General features: G+C 35.3%; 1 protein-coding gene across 1 annotated transcript in view; it reads left to right on the top strand.

Moving 5' to 3' along the window:
• The window catches only part of SCN9A (sodium voltage-gated channel alpha subunit 9), a 128,087-nt gene that overhangs the window by 73,325 nt on the left and 35,781 nt on the right, over nt 1-18,981 (top strand). The window contains exons 11-17 of the mRNA XM_019727348.2: nt 490-777; nt 2,608-2,979; nt 6,014-6,143; nt 7,338-7,576; nt 9,634-9,807; nt 10,614-10,970; nt 13,299-13,775. Coding sequence (XP_019582907.2) covers nt 490-777; nt 2,608-2,979; nt 6,014-6,143; nt 7,338-7,576; nt 9,634-9,807; nt 10,614-10,970; nt 13,299-13,775 — 2,037 coding nt within the window. The remainder of the gene's footprint in view (nt 1-489; nt 778-2,607; nt 2,980-6,013; nt 6,144-7,337; nt 7,577-9,633; nt 9,808-10,613; nt 10,971-13,298; nt 13,776-18,981) is intronic.

Raw genomic sequence — 18,981 nt, 5'->3', positions numbered from 1 at the left:
GGTTATCCTATGAATTTCCTAGGGAAACCTTAGAAGACCCTTTCATTTTCATGAGATATTATTCTGTAATAATTTTAATTTTCAGACAACTTATTCTTCATTAAACTATAGAGTGCCTAATTCTTTTGATAATATTGAGTTAATTATCTGAACAAGATATACTAATTTTCTTATCACATGGTTTATGCTTTATGTCTCAGAATTACCTAGGAAAATTTTCACATATACTATTTAAAATTGCTTTAGTATAAATACAGTAATAGTATACAATAGTTGAATTCCAAAGCACAATGGAGCTTTATTACAATGCAGGAGAAGCAATAAATATATGTTTTGTAAGCTCTCTGGTCATAATATAAAGAGAGTGACATTACTTCCCATGTAAGGAACATGATTATGTGCACATAATTCTATTCATGATAGAGAGGTGCCCTGTTATCCTGAACTTTGGAAATGACACACTGAATGTGTGGCCTTTGGGTCCAACAGGCCATAGCGATAGCAGCCGCTGAATACACAAGTATGGGAAGAAGCCGAATTATGGGCCTCTCGGAGAGTTCTTCTGATACATCCAAGCTAAGCTCTAAAAGTGCTAAGGAAAGAAGAAACAGAAGAAAGAAAAAGAATCAAAAGAAGCTCTCCAGTGGCGAAGAAAAGGGAGATGATGAGAAATTGTCCAAATCGGAATCAGATGAGTGTATCAGGAGAAAAAGTTTCCACCTTGGTGTTGGAGGTCACAGGCGAGCACGTGAAAAGAGACTGTCTACCCCTAATCAGGTAACATTGACACCATCAAATTCGTATCACCAGAGGTAGGATTCTAGAGCAAAATGTTCTTTTCTGAGGGATAGGATCTCAGGAGAAGGGAGTGAATAACTTCACTGGTATGTTTTTAGCTAAAAACCTATTGATTGCCGACCATTTATGGAAAGAACATGGCGTACGTCGTTTTCCAGTTAAGTTTGTGAGGAGCTTATAGTTTTAGAATTGTCATAACTTCTCCAGTACACAAATTTTCAAAACAAAATATTCATGACAACCATTGTAGAAATTAAGACATTATTTACACTGTAGATTAACGTTTACATTTTTATTTAGTCTGTTTTATAATGCTGTGTTGGTTAATAACTAACCTTACACTAGTTTTGTTTTGTTTTGTTTTTTTCTCATTTCTTCACCACTGTTGGTAATGTATCACCTGAATACCACTCACCTAAGCTGGAAAATTTGGAGACACCTTGACAGCCTCCACTCCCAACTGCATCAGATACTAACATCTAGACCCACAGTCTGTTATTTCTGATTATGTAAAATTTCTCTTTCCCTTTCTTTCTTTTGCCAGTGACACCTTAATATTTCAGGTCTCTCTACCTACAAACCTCCAAGATGAACCATTGCTTCTATTCTCCTTAACCCTATTTTCTATCTCACAACCCCTCCAAATCATTTTTTTCCTAAATCAAAGCTGTCCCTTTGCTCAAATTAAAAAAAAAAAATGTTGGCGAATAACTGCTGACTAGAGAACAGGACCCACAAGTTATCCATGTCGTGAATGGCTTTAGCCTCATTTCCCACCCTTCTGTACCTTCATGTACACTCAGTCCACCATGAGTTTTCACTCTTACCTACATGCACTGTACTTTCATGCTTTTATTAATTAGCACACATGGTTTTCTCTTAGTGTCATAATTTTCTTCCTTGTTTTTGCCCTGGCATAGTAGTATCACCTATTCTTTACTCATTAGCTTAGGTGCCAGCCATCCCCCCAATTTTCCTTTATCCTCTCCACTGCTCAATTAGCTGTTTGGTGCCCCACTCACAATTACTATCTTTCTCATCTATGTCTTCATTTAAAATCCTAGCTCCTAATAAATACTTCAGTCTGTAAGAAAGTGTTGGATAAGCATAGAAATAAAAGATAGAGTCCTTGCCTTCAAAGACGTCATAGTTTAGTTAGGGAGACAGAACTTTAATACGTGCGATAGCAATAAAAAGATAAATGACAAGGGCAGTCCAAACTAGTTTCAAGGCAAAGACCTTGTTATACTCATTTTCTATTACTCTCAATGCTTGCCACTTGATCCTTTACAGAGGGAGCGCTAACGTTTATTGAATTAGATACTTTCAAAGAATATTCATTCTGTTTGGTTTATGGACACAAATTACCCTGGACATGAGTCATATACGTAAATGTGAGTTTTCCCCCTTTTTGGTATTGGGCAACTTCTTTTCTAAGTTCTACTATTTTATGACTTTGTAAACTCGCTAGTATTAAAAGGTCTTTCTTAAGACACCATAACTGAGCTCTTACACTACGTGAGGTGGAGTTGCAAGCAATGGAATGTAAAGAAGCATATAGGATATACCAAATAAATCCAGGGGGTTTAATACTTATGGAACTTTGGGGTTTACACATGAAAATCTAAATAACCGGTATCAATACCAAATTATTTTTAAGTGATATATTCTTTATAGCAAAGTGAATGGTACCAAAAGAATGGAGAGGTCGCTCCAGGCCAGAAGAGCAAGGAGCTGTACAGCAACAAATAATGCACTTTGGTTTTTAGGTGCTTCAGCAAATACATGTCATCTTTTCTTTTTCTGCAGTCACCACTCAGCATTCGTGGCTCTTTGTTTCCTCAAAGGCGCAGCAGCAGAACAAGTCTTTTTAGTTTCAAAGGTCGAGGAAGAGACCTTGGATCTGAGACTGAATTTGCCGATGACGAGCACAGCATTTTTGGAGACACTGAGAGCAGAAGAGGCTCCTTGTTTGTACCCCACAGACCTCGGGAGCGGCGCAGCAGTAACGTCAGTCAGGACAGTAGGTCCCCCCCAGGGCTGCTGGTCAGCGGGAAGATGCACAGTGCCGTGGACTGCAATGGTGTGGTCTCCCTGGTTGATGGACCCTCAGCTCTCATGCTCCCCAATGGACAGCTTCTGCCAGAGGTGATAATAGATAAGGCAACTTCTGATGACAGCGTAAGGACGTTTTAAATAGCTCAGGCATGGCTCGGCCCTTATTCTTGCATTAGTCAGTCTTTCTGCTGGAGGGGCTTTCTCTGGTCCTGTGAATGGCGCTGCAGTTTGCAATAGTCTGTCTGTAAAACACACCTTTACCTCATTAACTTAATCCATATTCTGTGTTCTGTAGGCATAGAATTCAACAATAGTTAAAACCCCATTTTTAAAAATTGAGGTATGATTGATATATAACATTAGTTTCAGGTGTGCAACATAATGATTCGATACGTTTGGAAAAGGTACTTATCTATTGATATTAAACTTGAAGATTATAAATTATCTCTTTAGAAAATAATTTATAAAAGACATGTATCCGCACAAAAAAATGCAGTGATAATTCTAATCTTATTAGTTGATAATAGACCCCATTTTTGTAAGGAAATTTAGATTATTTGCCACCTTCTGCTATCTTTTTCAAGTTACCACTTAGTACATACCTTATTGGAAGGGATCTTATTTGAGTTGTTAATAACAGTAATAGTAAGAGCAAACATAGTATTTACAATAGTCCTATGAGATGATATATTATTATCCCTGTTTTACAAAGGGGAAACTGAGGCACAGAGCAATGAAGCTAATGAGCAGTAGTCCTGAAGTTCAAACGACAACCCTGTGTTTCAGAGCGCATGCTCTTGACTGCCACACTTTGCTCTCTATCCAATGTGTGGTAGGCTTCTTAACTTGGAAGTGATTTAGAATAGCTGTATTTTTCACCCTTCATAAATGAAACGTACTGTTGTCATTTAAAAAAACAAAACAAAACAAAACAAAAAAAACCTCTAGAGTCTATGAATAAAAACATATCAAAATATACACATGAACACAAACATACACACATAAAAACAAAAAGAAACCATTCCAAAACAACAATTTCAAGAGTTTAGGAGTCATTGAGTAGTTAGAGAAAAGGGTCTGATTAGGCTTGAAAGTGAGATCTTTCTGGATTCTGGAGTTTCCAGGTTACCACTTTAGACCACTCACTGTTACACTGCATTACTAGATATCAGCAAAGTCTTTGACTAAACTAATAAGCTTTGAACTCATGCTATTTACTCATGTATTCATATTTGCTGACAATGTAGTATTTCACGTGAGAATAAAGTTCCATCAAAACCATGGCCACACACATATTTCAGTTTGAATGAATGCATGTGCTTTTAGGTAACATGCGGCCTCTATGCTTGCATGACATAGCTTCAGCCCTGCTGTCAAGGTATTTTTCCTTATCAAACGAGCATGTGAAATTTCTCTGGAGTCAGATCTTTGTTGTGTTTTGCTTTTCAATGATGTGTATTATCTTCAAAAGATTATATAAGTTATGTGAAATTTGGAGATTGTCATATTTTTAAATAAAATGGTTTCATTGAAAATTTTATTTTTATCACAGAAAAATTAGTATCCATATAAACCTTACAATTAAAACTACAAAATTAGAGGAATTGGTGGATACTTTAAGATTCAATACAAAATGTAAAAACATAATAATGTGACATAATGCACAGTTTGAATGAAAAAATTGCATGATAATATAAACTTGTCTACGTAGACAAGAATTTGTTGATTAAACAAATTCTTGTTTGACTTGGGATAAAAGAAGTCTCTGCTTCTAGAAAGTCAGAAAGGAGAAGCTATCTGAGAAAATATGATTATAGAGAGTTCTCTATAAAAAGCTACCTGTAGATGTGTTTTTGTGTGTATATATCTGTGAACATGCACATAGATACATACACATATTCATATATTTATGGCTGTGTGTCTGTGTTTTGATATACACACATATATAACTATATCTAAACAACTATGCAAGTTTACAATTCTAGAACTCACATACGAATGTATAGGTTTGTAAGTGGAGTGTGTATATATACACATACATACATAAGCCACACAAGCAGATATATAAATGGATAGATAAATGTAGAGTTGTATAGTTGTTTGCATGTATATATGTGTGTGAGCACGTTTGTGTGTGTGTGTGTGTGTGTGTTGTTGACGTGCACTGAACCTGCGTAGTGTTTTAACTTTGAATTATTGCCAAAATTTAAAAGTAAGTAATTTCACATACAAATGAGTTTACGTGGTAAAACTGAGCTCATATTCTTGCATGGCAACAATCCTCTGAACTAAACAGTGGTCACCTCTTTTAGATGGAGCTTACATTCTCCATTTGGCTACAGTTCCCATCAGTCCTAATTGTCCTTTTCAAATTGAGTCATTTATCACCATATGCTCACATCAGCTCTTCCTTGGCCATGAGAACTGTTATTATAGTCACCTCCATTATGCTGTTACTTCAACAAAGAATGATTAAAGAAATTTATCAGAGAATACTGAAATTCTACCCCTTTACACACACATACCACCAGAATGCTAATTTAGCCGTTTTCATATAAGACTCTTACATGGTAAAACTACCTGAATGAATTGGAGACCAGAAAACAGAGAGATGACGATAGTGATTAAAACAACAAAAGCAGCTCATTTAATTCTTTATTTCGTAAGTATTAATCCTTTTAATCTTCATAGCAAGAATGTAAGGCAAGTACTATGAATATCCCCATTTTATCATGTTTCCCCGAAAATAAGACTTACACCAAAAAAATTAAGGTCGTCAGTAAGACGGTTGAATTTAGTACGTAATGATGCTGTTCCAGAAGAAGATGACATGACTGTTTTTGAATAAATGTAGATTGTTGTACATGAAAAAATAAGACATCCTCTGAAAATACACTGTAATGTGTCTTTTGGAGCAAAAATTAATATAAGATCCGGTCTTATTTTCAGGGAAACACGGTACTAAAAATGCAACTGAGGCAGAGAGAAGTCAAGTAACCCTCCTATGATACAAAGCTAATAAGTAGCAGAGCCATAATTTGCATCCAGCAATCTTGTCTCTACTTTTAATTACTCATTACAGCTACCTAAGCAACATTGTATACTTACAATTTATTATAATTATATTTTTAAACTTTAATTAATCGTATGTTTTCAGGGTACAACCAATCAAATACACAAGAAGAGACGTTCCAGTTCATATCTCCTTTCTGAAGATATGTTGAATGATCCCAATCTCAGACAAAGAGCAATGAGTAGAGCAAGTATATTGACAAACACTGTAGAAGGTAGGCAAAATATTCTCTTTACCAATCACATTTTTAAATAAAATTCCAGTAAATTCTGGTCAGTACATGAAGTTCTTAGTAAGAATCCAATGAATATAAAACGGTTATAAGCAATGGTAAAAATAAGCAGTGGAGAGTGACAGAATGATCTTTATGTGCTTAAAAAAATAGATAAAGTTATTTGTGATTAAAGACAGGCATTGGATGACATGACCTCTCAAAGATAAATAGCTTGATGTTAATTCATGAAGAAGCTAGGTTCACCCAGGGCTGTGTGTTTCTCTCACTTTGTAGTCTTAGGAACTTTACCTAGTCTCTCTGAATTTATCATCTTTCTGATATGTAAGGAAATAATGCATACTTCCAGATGTCTATAAATTGCTGTCTCTGAATACATTTTATAAAATTGTCAAGTGGTAACATATGGCATGACATCTGTTAAGATTATGATGAAAAGGCATTAGAGAACACAGTTTAGAGGCTGTAATGTGAACAATAGTGGTTAGATCCTCAGATGCATTGAGAAGAGGGTCAAAGGGTGACAACTTTTAAAATGTGCTGACTCCCCCTTTCTCCCCCCACACTATGCCCCAATTCCCACTTGTTCAAACGCTGTCACCTCACCCCCACACACACCTGTAATGGGCCCAGACAAAGTTTTTATCCACCTTCTAAATTTACGTTGAGAAGTAAATGGACTGATGGTATGAAATATCTATTAATATTATATGAGTCACTCCATAAGTTGTTTCTAGTCTCCTGATTCTGGGATTGTTTTCACTTATGAACTAGTAAAAACCTTTCCTGAATAGAGTAGAATTGTTTTATTGTTGTCATGGGATTAAGGGCACGGGGAAAGTATGTACATTTGTGGAAAAATATACATTTCTCCCTGAAGAAAACATAGATATTCTTGTTTACCATCACATATTAGGTACATGTTTCTTTGAGAGATGCACATATCTGCTATTAGTCATTAATTTCACTGCTTTCCCCTTATTTATGCTTGATCTAGTAAGCAAATGTGCTATAATATTTTTATGTAATAATGCTATGACTGCATGGAAACAGTATTATTAAATTTTCAAGCAAACCAGAAGACTTGTTTCAGTGTTAGAGTACTGCTGATTTATATCTGTTTAGCAATAAAACATACAACTGATTGACTTCGTGTTCTCTGTTTTTTTCTCCCAGAACTTGAAGAGTCCAGACAGAAATGTCCACCTTGGTGGTACAGTTTTGCACACACATTCCTGATCTGGAATTGCTCTCCATATTGGATACAATTTAAAAAGCTTATGTATTCTATTGTAATGGATCCTTTTGTAGATCTTGCTATTACCATTTGTATAGTTTTAAACACATTGTTTATGGCTATGGAGCATCACCCAATGACTGAGGAATTTAAAAACGTGCTCATTGTAGGAAATTTGGTGAGTCTCTTAATATGTGTTATCTCTTTCATTTTCATGATAGTCATTTTTTTTTTTTTTTTTTAAGTTAGAAAGATACGCAGCTAGGTAATTATGTCTATCCAGAATTCACCCTGTGAATCATTGTAAAGAGTTCAGTTTCTGGTGATAGATTTTGTAAAATAATTTTGTAGTAGTGTTGAGGTCTATAAATAACAATATTTTTATAATGGTCTCCATCTTGGGAATTAATTGTTTTTTTTTCTCTCAGTGTGTTTCTTGGGATCAATACTTGGAAAATTTGATGCTTTCTTACCCGTTTCATGATTACATTGCAGCTTCCTTGAGAGTACATACGCCACATATTTTCAGAAAAACTATGGATGCTTTGTTTTGCTATAATAAGTGAAGTATCTGGGGACTAATTTAGAGCCCCAAAGCACTGGGTTGAATCCCAGTTCTGCCTCTAACTGCTTATGTGACCTGAACCAATATGTTAATCTCTATAATCTTCCATTTTCTCATTTATAGAGTAATAATATTTCATTTACAAAATAAGTTATTTACAATATAATGGTAGTAATACTTCATTTATCACACTGTTGGGAGGATTAAACACTTTCTACTTAATTTCTTAGCCTGGCATGTGGTAAATACTCAACAAATTAAACCTATTATTACGATCATCATCATTATCCTCATCATGCTTTGCATCCGTCAGCCGATACAAGCCTTAAGAACAGGAATATTGAGGAACCTAGATGGTTGAACTGGACACAGGAGATGCAAGGGCAGGCGAGAAAGTGATCTGTAGGTTTCAGGAAGCTATAGGATCCAATTAGGAAAATTGATGCCAGAGTAATCTCTTAAATGTGCAGTGCTGGTCATACTCCAGCTTCATTAGTGCCTTATGGTAAACAACCACCAAAAAATGCTAGTTTCTGAAACTCTGCATGAAGCAAGCAGTGAAGATTCCCAGTTTATTATTCTACATAAATCATGAATCATCTTGGATGACTTCGTGAATATTTACATTAGATAATTTCACTTTCGCTGTGGTCCTAAACCAATTGATCTTTGAAGCCAAAGACTTTATTTCTAAATCGGTCTTCTCTCCCAATTTGTTTACGAATATTCCTAGTCAAAATGTTTGTACCCCCATATGCTGAGTTAGCATTCTTCTCTTCTATTCCACTTTGGAAAAAAGACAGGATTATCTACTTGGTACAGGTCCAGATCATGAAAATCATACTTCCTCACTGAGTTGACTGCATCACTGTGAACTCAGAAAGAAGTCACCACATTTCTAATCTATAATATTAACATAGTCCCAAGTCTGAGTACCCCCTGATGGTTTTCTTTATGCTGCATTATTTTAAGATTGACTCATGTCAATAGACCTAACCATTACCCTTTGAAATTTCTTTGGTTTGTTTCTTTGAGTCAAATTGTACCTGAATGATTCATAAAGAAGTCTTTCTCTGTTGCCTTTTTAAGTGAGTCCTTTGATACTAGTGTCATGAATTAATGATGTTTTGTGATGTACTTTTATGTCAGAGCTTTGGAAGTCTTGCTTTAGCTGCACTGTGTCAATTAAATACTTTCCCCTCTTCTATTGACAGACCTTTAGAGTTAGTCAACATGTTCTTTATTAGTCTGAGAGTAGTCAGACCAGAAAAAAAAGACTGGTTCAAAATCTCAGTATCCGTGTTTCCTTTTTATTTTCTTCCAGAATTACTTGTTGGCCACTTAAATGTTTTTGCAAAGAGTGAGTGTTTTAGTTGTCAAAGGTTTTGTTTATCTGGAATTTTAATATGCTCTTCTAAAAATGCTACCTAACCACAGTGGTTGCTGACAGGAGAGTTAGAGCTTTTTAACCCTTCAATGCTTGTGTTAGAGCTATAGGAATAATGATACTTAGTTTATAGGATTGATGAGATAGTAACATACATTTGTAAAGTATCTAGCACACTGTCTGAAGCAAAGTAAATACTAAACAAATAATCATTCTCATCATTATGTTGATTTCATACCTTCTAATAATACTAAAAAAAAAACAAAACATATTTCTCGCTTAGGTCTTTACTGGGATCTTTGCAGCTGAAATGGTTTTAAAACTGATTGCCATGGATCCATATGAGTATTTCCAAGTAGGATGGAATATTTTTGACAGCATTATTGTGACTTTAAGTTTAGTGGAGCTTTTTCTATCACATGTGGACGGATTGTCAGTTCTGCGATCATTCAGACTGGTAAATATAGACCAACCTTACATTATATTCTGTATGTAAAAGGATGTTTTCTCAGCTTTGCATTATTATTATTTAAATTTTTTGGAAGTTTAAATAAAAAAACAAGATTAGGTCCAAATATCTGGTAAAATATAGTTCTTTCAGTAACAAATGCACTTAAAGAGCTCAAAAATCACATATATATTTAATTTTAGAATCTTGAAAAAGTATTCAGTTATATATACTAGTATAATAGAAGTTGCATATACTAGTATAAGAGAAAATATTTCTTTACCCAGTAGGACAATAATTTATTTATCGGTAAAAAGCTTATGATTTACAGAATTTCAGCCATTATAATATAGTCATTACTTTGTGGATTTGATAATTCAAGATCAAATCATTGTTCCCAACACAATTGTTTTCTAATAACAAAAAATACAAAAAAATTTGTAGACTTTTTAAGGCATTTTTCTCTAGAATGTTGAGCTTCATCTCTATGTCAGCATTAAAAATTTTATAAAAACATCAGAAAATAGAATTAAGGATAAATTATCAATTCTCAAAGGAATATCTGAAACCATGTTAAAAGGCTTCTACAGCAATTCTGAATTAGAATTACACACTTCCTTTAAAACATGTGCGGTGATTATACTGTGGCAAGTATAACAAAATGACAAGAATATTGGAAAATAGATGAAAAATAGCAGCACTGTTTAGCTAGGTAATGATAATATTTTAGAACTTAAAATTTGGAATAAAATTCAAGGTTGGAAACTATAAAACTTATCATCATAATTAATATTATACTTTGTGTTTACTTTTAGCTCCGAGTTTTCAAACTAGCAAAATCTTGGCCAACACTGAACATGCTGATTAAGATCATCGGCAATTCAGTGGGGGCTCTGGGTAACCTCACCTTGGTGTTGGCCATCATCGTCTTCATTTTTGCCGTGGTCGGCATGCAGCTGTTTGGTAAGAGCTACAAAGAATGTGTCTGCAGGATCTCTGATGACTGTGAGCTCCCACGCTGGCACATGAATGACTTCTTCCACTCCTTCCTGATTGTGTTCCGCGTGCTGTGTGGAGAATGGATAGAGACCATGTGGGACTGCATGGAGGTCGCCGGTCAAGCCATGTGCCTTACTGTCTTCATGATGGTCATGGTCATTGGAAACCTGGTGGTAGGTAATCAGATGTTCACACATTTAAATTCTCCATAGGAAATTGTTATATGAGGATATGATCAGTTATTTTATAATTTTAGGATTAATTAGATCTAAAGCTATTAATTGTAATAAAACATTGATCATTTCAATACAGGGAAGAAAAGAAAATGAAATCTTGTCTTATTTTCTCTTCCAGATAACCCATACTTATATTTTTCACAAGGTTTTCCCAATGAAATATAACAGAAGTATCATTCACAAAGTTGATAACCAATATTTGATTAAGGAATTACCAATGATGTAGAATTAGAATCTGAAAAGAAAGAAACAAAAAATTATGCTTCTGTTATAGTTCTCTGCGTATTATAGCCATATGCTAAACAGACCTCTTTTTTTTTTTCTTATTTATTCCTTAGGTTGTTTTACTACCAATTAATTGAAATGATTAAAAATTGTAAGTTTTAGAGGGTAGTTTAGGAAAATAAGATTTTAATAAGCTCAAGTTTACATAGAAACAGAAGCTGGAATGGTGGTTACCAGGAGCTGGCAGGGAGGGCGGGTAATGGAATTAGGAGATATTGGTAAAAGAGTACAAAGTTCCATTATAAGCTGAGTAAGTTCTGGGAATCTAATTTACAGCATGTGATTATAGTTAATAATACTGTGTTATATATTTGAATGTTGCTAAGAGAGTAGACCTTAAATATTCTCACAACAAAGAAGAATGGTAACTATGTGACATGATGGAGGTAGGTGGTCCCTAATGCTAGAATCATTTTACAATGTGTAAGTGCATCAAATCAACATGTTGTACACTTTAACCTTACACTATATGTCTAGCATAGCTCAATAAAGCTGGAGAAAATAAAGCTAATTATAAAATTGATATTTTTGAAATTTTTTAAAAATTTATTTTTAATTCTAGTTGACATACGGTATTATATTAGTTTCAGGTGTACAACATAGTGATTCAACAGTTACACACCTTACAAAGTGATCACCACAATAAGTGTAGTAACCATCTGTTACTGTACATTGTTATTATATTATTGATTCTATTCCCTGTGCTGTATATCACATCCCCATGAGTCATTTTATAACTGCACATTTGTACCTCTTCCCTTCCTTTTGTTAACACTTGCAATGATGAGGGAGACTAAAGTAGTAAAAGGACACCTTGGCTTCTCATCAACATTCTTATTAAAATATACATATAAACAAACATATATTTCATAGTAAAATATATTCTCTCATTGACAATAAACACCAAAATTAAAATAAACTATTTCAGAATTTCTTAGTGATTCATCAAAATTGTTCTCTATTATTTTCGTTTTCCTCTCCCCCTCAGACTCTTCTCTTAAAACAGACATACTAACATCAACATTCTTAACCTGTGCTTTTCTAATTGCTTTAGTTAGATGTGGCCAAAATCAAGGTGAGTCCCTTCTCTTCAGTTCCATCTAGTTTTAATTATATTAATATGAGGTAGACGTTTTGGGCCGTGAATAGACTTTCATGAAAGAGCAATTCAATTACCTTTTTGTTTTCTATATAAACATAATTTATATAATGCAGCCTTCTGTGAGAATTCTTATCTTTCACAATGTTGAATTCACCTAGACCCCTATCTCAGGGAAGAAAAACAGGAATGGTTTTGCACACAAACAGGATTTTGCTTCAAGGATAATTGTCCTTATCTCTTTTATAATCTTTTCCAGGGCCAAAATGATTGGCAATGAAGCCACCCAAGTCATAATGCCATTATCTCATTTGAATTGGGCTCAATGGGCAAGTCCTTTTCTATGCTTTAAAAGCCTCATTAAATTACAAGCTGACACAATCTTGGACCAAATATTTTATTACAGGAGGTCTCCGAGTATTACATATTCCATTTGTTGTAACAAGTGACATTTATCTTTCTGGGAAAAGAGACTTGGCCTAAGTTCCTACAGCACAATAGTCACACTTTTCTTGTTCTACTTGTTTCTCACATATATTAATTACAAGTAAATGTTGGGGCTTATTAGGTCCATAAAAGGGAATTTGACCAAGGGACTCTTGCCGCAGGGATGAACTGCCGAATGACATAATGACATTGGTGAAGGGAGCGTTCTCTTTGCTCCTCATGCTAGTCCTTCACGTTCCCAGAGTTCACAGGAGCTATATATGTGATTGATGAGGAGTCTAGCCTCTCATCTACCCCCATCACATGTTCTTATCGATGTGTGACAGTGCAGGGATCTTCATTGGTGTGTGGATTTGGGCCTGTAATTCAGAAAAGTATACTTACTTTCTTTTTGTCTCCCTATTTCTCCACACCCCATCCCCACCCTGATACAGGTCCTCAACCTATTCCTGGCTTTATTACTGAGTTCATTTAGTTCAGACAATCTTACACCAGTTGAAGAAGATACTGATGCAAACAACCTCCAGATTGCAGTGGCCAGAATTAACAAGGGAATACATTATGTGAAACAAACCGTAGGTGAATTTATTCTAAAAGAATTTCCTAAAAAGCCGAAGATTTCCAAAGAGATAAGACCAGCTGAAGATCTAAATAATAGGGAGGAAAACTATATCTCTAACAGTATACTTGCTGAAATGAGCAAAGATCACAATTTCCACAAGGACAAAGATAAAACCAGTGGTTTTGGAAGGACCATAGACAAATACTTGATGGAAGAAAGTGACTACCAGTCATTTATGCATGATCCCAACCTCACAGTGACAGTGCCAATTGCACCTGGGGAATCAGATTTGGAGAATATGAATACCGAGGAACTTAGCAGTGATTCAGATAGTGAATACAGCAAAGGGGTAAGGTTGTTTTATATACATTGTATTTCATATAATTGATTAGTATGAAATGAATCAAAATTACAGATTTTCATGTCAGAAGTTCTTTCTATATTGCATACTCATGGATAGTTTTCATGCTTCCTGAAGGTTCATCTGGTATGGTGTTGCTTACTGGTTCTTAATAATTTATTTAATCTTAACTAGCCGTATTTGAAAGCACCAGGTATTTTTCAGTCTTCCCTTCCTCTGTCCCGTTTGTTATCAGCTCTGAACTCACATACAGTCTCCTTCCTCAGTGTCTGCTGACCCCACTGCCCCTCTTCAGAACCTCTACACTCACTAAACAATTTTAAGTGGGGTCTGACTGGTTCTCTGCCTCCATTTTCCATCTACTCTAGTCTATGTGTTTGATTACTTTTACTCAGTTTCAACCCTAATCATGTCACTCCTTTGCAGTATCCTTTGTCCCCAAAGTCTCCTGAATGAGATTGTAGTTAAAGGCTGTGTGTCCTCGTGTTTGCCTGGAGTTCCTGCACCTCATGTTAGTCTGGAGCTCTTACACGTGTGAAAACCAGTTTCTTCTGAGCCACATATATTCACTCCCTGCATGACGTTGCTTGGGATTTCCTTCTTTATTCAAAATCTGATACACATCCTTAATGACATAGCCCTCAGCTTCCTCATTTGTAAAATGATTAGTTCTTACATCTTAGGGTTGGGTGAGGGATAAATGAATTAACACCTGTAAAATGCTTAGAACAGTATTCAGTGCTAAAAAATGTAGCTATTGCATCCTTCCTGATTTCTCCCCAAGCAGATAATGACCTCTCCTCATTTTGAACCCCACACCATTTTATGGCCTCTTCCTGGATTTATTAGTCTTATAGTTTATTTATTTATTTTTTTTGAGAAATGATTGTGTGCATCAAAGGGTGCTGTAAACTCATTGAAAAATAGAAATATTTTATTCAAACTTTTTTGTATCCTACTTCCCCACACTTGGTTGCATATATTCAAAGTATTATTGAGCTTTATTTTTATTAATATGGAACATAATAACCATAAGTGAGTTTTATGGCAGAGCATTAAGAGAATGGCATCTCTTTAAACTTTTAAGATACCACTTTAAAATATTTTCCTTTCTTTAGATCACATTTTAAAGTTTTTGACAGGTATTTACCAAATACCTTCCATCTGCTTAACCCTATATTAAACCTGCCCTTCATGAATTTATAGTGAATTTTGGAATGAAGGCACACAGCCGTGTGTGTGTGTGTGTGTGTGTGTGTGTGTGTGTACTGGCCATATGCTCAGTACTAGGTGCATAGTAAATGCTCAGTACCTACTTATTGAGTGAATAAATGATTAAATTATGAATATACGTTTCTAAGTAGCCAAAGAAACTCTTTCCAAGATGACAGAGTAAGGAATAAAATATTTTGTTTTTAAAACCTTTGCATGGAAGAAGTTAATATCTCCAAAATTCAAAAGGTGTGGTTGTTTTGGCTTGAAGGTAGAAAAACAAGTTCTACATCTTACTTTTCAGGAGCAGTAATCTCGGTCTAGTCTCATGTGGAAAGGGAAATTAATTCAATTGCCCCTTTTTCTGCTAACGAGGTTAAATTTGTAAAACTCCAGTTGCCTGATAGACTTTCTGAATAAGCTGGGATTCTAGGTGTTAAGGTGCTTTGGTAGCTTGGCAGAGTTGACCAAACACTTCTTACATCTTAGTATTTGGGAGGAGTCATTTCTTACCTGGTCATTTTTCCTTTGCTCTAAGCCTGTGGCCAACCTTACATGATCGCCTTAGTTGCTGGCAAAAGTCTTATTCTTATTGTTAGTATGTTGAATTATAACATTTGAAACAGAATCTTATAGATCTGCCCATTTAGCACCTCATTTTCTAACTGAGGAAACCCCCTCAGTAAGAGGAAGTATCTTCATCTATAGTTATAATGTTAATTAAAGGCAGAGCCATGACACGAGTCCCAGTCTTAGGCTTCATAGGTCAGTTCTAGTTCTACCGTCCTTCCCCTGTCTTTGTCCATTTCAGGTATAAAACATATTCCTGTTGGGGTTAATACCCAAGTTGTCTCCCATGGGACACTGAGCCATGCTTCTGAAGAATTTATGTACCTGTGGCATCAGAGGAGGTTTGTGATGTTGTTTAGTATGTAGATTATTTGGTTACTGAAATAGACTATTTTAGCCATCCATAAAGTTACTCTGCCACCTATCCCATAGACCCATGCTAAAAAGCATGAAATTTAGTATCCTTAAACTGTGCTATCTACAGACCAGTTGATGGTTTCATTCTAATATTCTTGATTATCATTTTTTCATGATATGTTAGTCATAGCTACAGGAGAAACATGTACACTTTTTCTCTTTTATATCTGTGGTTTACATGGTATAACATACAGGAGCTTGGGACTACCTCATAGGCTGTAATAAAGAATATATAAAATAATCTCTTTAAGCCATTTACCACAGCATTTGAGTTGTTCAGACCTAAAACAGTGTTAGATATTGTTTATTATTGAATTCATCATCATTGTCATCTAAAAGATTTGATATTATGGACTTTGAAAGTTTGCCCTTCCTCATAAGAAATTTTCCAAGATATTACTCAAAGTCTGTCATCTTGAATATATTCAAACCTACTTGACTGTATGCTGGATTTAAGAAATAATAAAAGTTCAAGATTTATCAGAAATTTGTTAGATAGCTTATCAATAATATTAAGCTGTCATCAACTGTGAAACCCTGTATCAGAGTCTTTCTCTCCAGTTGCTTGAGATTTAAATGTTCCTAGTTATGACTTGGTTTTGGTTTGGTTTTCACTTTGGACCACTAAACAATGCAGATTTTATTTATCTAAAGTGTTTCTGTTACACTTCCATGCTTACCTACCTGCTCGAATTCCCCTAATCTTTAGTTCTCAGTTGAGTTCCAAGATTTTTAATTGCTTATTCCCTCCTTTGTAACTTTCTTATTTTTCCATCTTGCCTGATGTCTTGCCTGAGACATCTTTGAATGAGCGATTGCCATGTTCTTGATGAACCTTTCCTGAACAGGCAAATCTTGATTACCTAACGGAAAGTAATGCCCGATTCACTACATTTAGGTTATTTACTTCTCAAGTACTACCTTGAGGAATGGTTAAGAATACAGCCACTGGAGAGACAATACTTGCCTTAAATACTAGCTTTGGTATTTCCTAACTCTATGATCTTGTACAATTTACAAAAATCTCTTTTTTTTTTCAGTTTCCTTATATGCCAGATAGAATTATCATGAATATTAAAGGACTTATGTTATTAATTAGATAAGTGCCTTCTGGAGAGTAAGTGTCCAGTTAACATTTATTATGGTTATGAAATTGAGTAGCCACATGCACATTGTAAGTAGCTATTTGCTACTGGTTAAATTTAAGAGAGGTCGCGTGATGTGGATCAGTGGTTCACAATGTTAGTGTGTAAAGACAGACTTAGGGAGCTTGTTATAAATGCCTGTTCTAAGCCATGGTAACCAAAGAAGAGGTTTAAGCTGTAATAAAGAACAAAAAGCACTAATTTAAACAAAAAGGTTTGCAGTCCGGGAGGTGCAGATTCAGGTAGCAACCAAATGGCGCTCTGAAGAGAACAAGGAAAGGCAGGGTTTATAAAAGCAAAAACCACAAGTGCAGTGTGCATTTAGGTCTTCCTTGCAAATGAAGGATTGTTGGCCAGGATAACTGGGATTGGTTAGTTCCAATATGCAAATGAGGGAGAGAAAAACTACAAAGAGGAAGTTAGGTCCATATATGTCCATACAGCAGTTGTTTCAGGATGTTTATGGCTTGAGCTTGAGCTGGGTTTAGCAGCAGGTTAGAACTTCATAGCATTTCTGAGAACTGACCCATGAGACGTGCATAAGCCCCACTTCCTTAGTGGCCTTCCGATTATATTAAGTGGCTTTCTTAGCAATGCTTAATTCCATTTTATTTTCTCCATTATCAGCCATATCCTTTGAACTCTCTCTGCCTAAACCTGGATGCACCCTCAGAATCCTTGTGTGCAGTATTTCTAGGGACCACTGTGATAGACTGAATTGCCATGGGAAATGAACCAACATTCATCCCTGGCTTGTTTTGATCCAGATTTCTTGAGATATCATTATCTTTGTTCAGGACCTGGGGATATTTCCCCTTTTGCAAGTTTAAGAATCTGTGTTTTGAACAGGGGAGAGAACATCTTTGACCTTTAACCCCTCTCTCTCCCCCTCCCCATCAACAAAAGGTGGGGGGGTTATGGCTTTTTTTATGGCTTAGTATCCTGTTTTCCCATTACATGTCCGTCCTCTTCTACTATCAGCTACCAGTTCTCAGATAGGCAGGTTTCCTTGTCCTGATAGACAGTTAAATCTGTAAGTCAAAATATTCTGTAATAAAACACCTTATCAGAAAATAACCAAAGAGATAATAAGTTCAAATGAAGTGTTGAGTACACTATTTTAAACAGTTCGGAGGAAATAATTGGCAATAAAATGTCAGCATTTTTTTCTGAAGATCAAGTTTGTCTCAGAATTGAGAAAAACATAGTGTCGCCTCATGTGGATCCATGAAAACAAGATGCCTGGTACTGCTTCTCAGAACGCAGACACTGAACTGATGGTCTCCCTCAGAATCAGCCTTCTCCTGAGGCACAATGCAGCCCTCTAAGCACGGGGCAAACAATAACCACACACTGCACAGATTTTTACATTAGCGATGAAACATTTCATTATTATGAGCCTCAAACAAAGCATGAAATGCAGCCATTTATTCAGTAAATATTTATTGACATTTGTGCTCCAGGCACTATGCTAACAGTTGCTTAGGAAAAGATTCTTTCCTCCAGCTGCAATAATTTAATGTGATTGGCGTCTGGCTTAACTAAATACTTAAGAAGTGTACTTCTTTTTTTTTTTTAATTGTGCCAAGTCTCAAATTGAAAACCCTAAAAAACTAAATTAATAATTTTTAAAAATGGAGAGTTCTTCCTTAGAGGTTAAAGAGACGCTCCCTGTGTTTTCAGTTATTACAGATTACTTCTCTCTGCTTTAAAGATGAAAAAAATAAAGCCATTTTACAGAACTGATTATGGAAGTGTATGTAAATTTCAGGGAAAACATTAAATTTATCCAGTTTATTTATCCAAATATTGAAAAACATAACAGCCACATGTGATTTTAAATTACATAG

This window comes from Rhinolophus sinicus, linkage group LG01 (assembly GCF_036562045.2).
Source record: "Rhinolophus sinicus isolate RSC01 linkage group LG01, ASM3656204v1, whole genome shotgun sequence".
Taxonomy (NCBI): Eukaryota; Metazoa; Chordata; class Mammalia; order Chiroptera; family Rhinolophidae; genus Rhinolophus; species Rhinolophus sinicus.
This window is presented reverse-complemented; position numbering and strand designations above follow the sequence as displayed.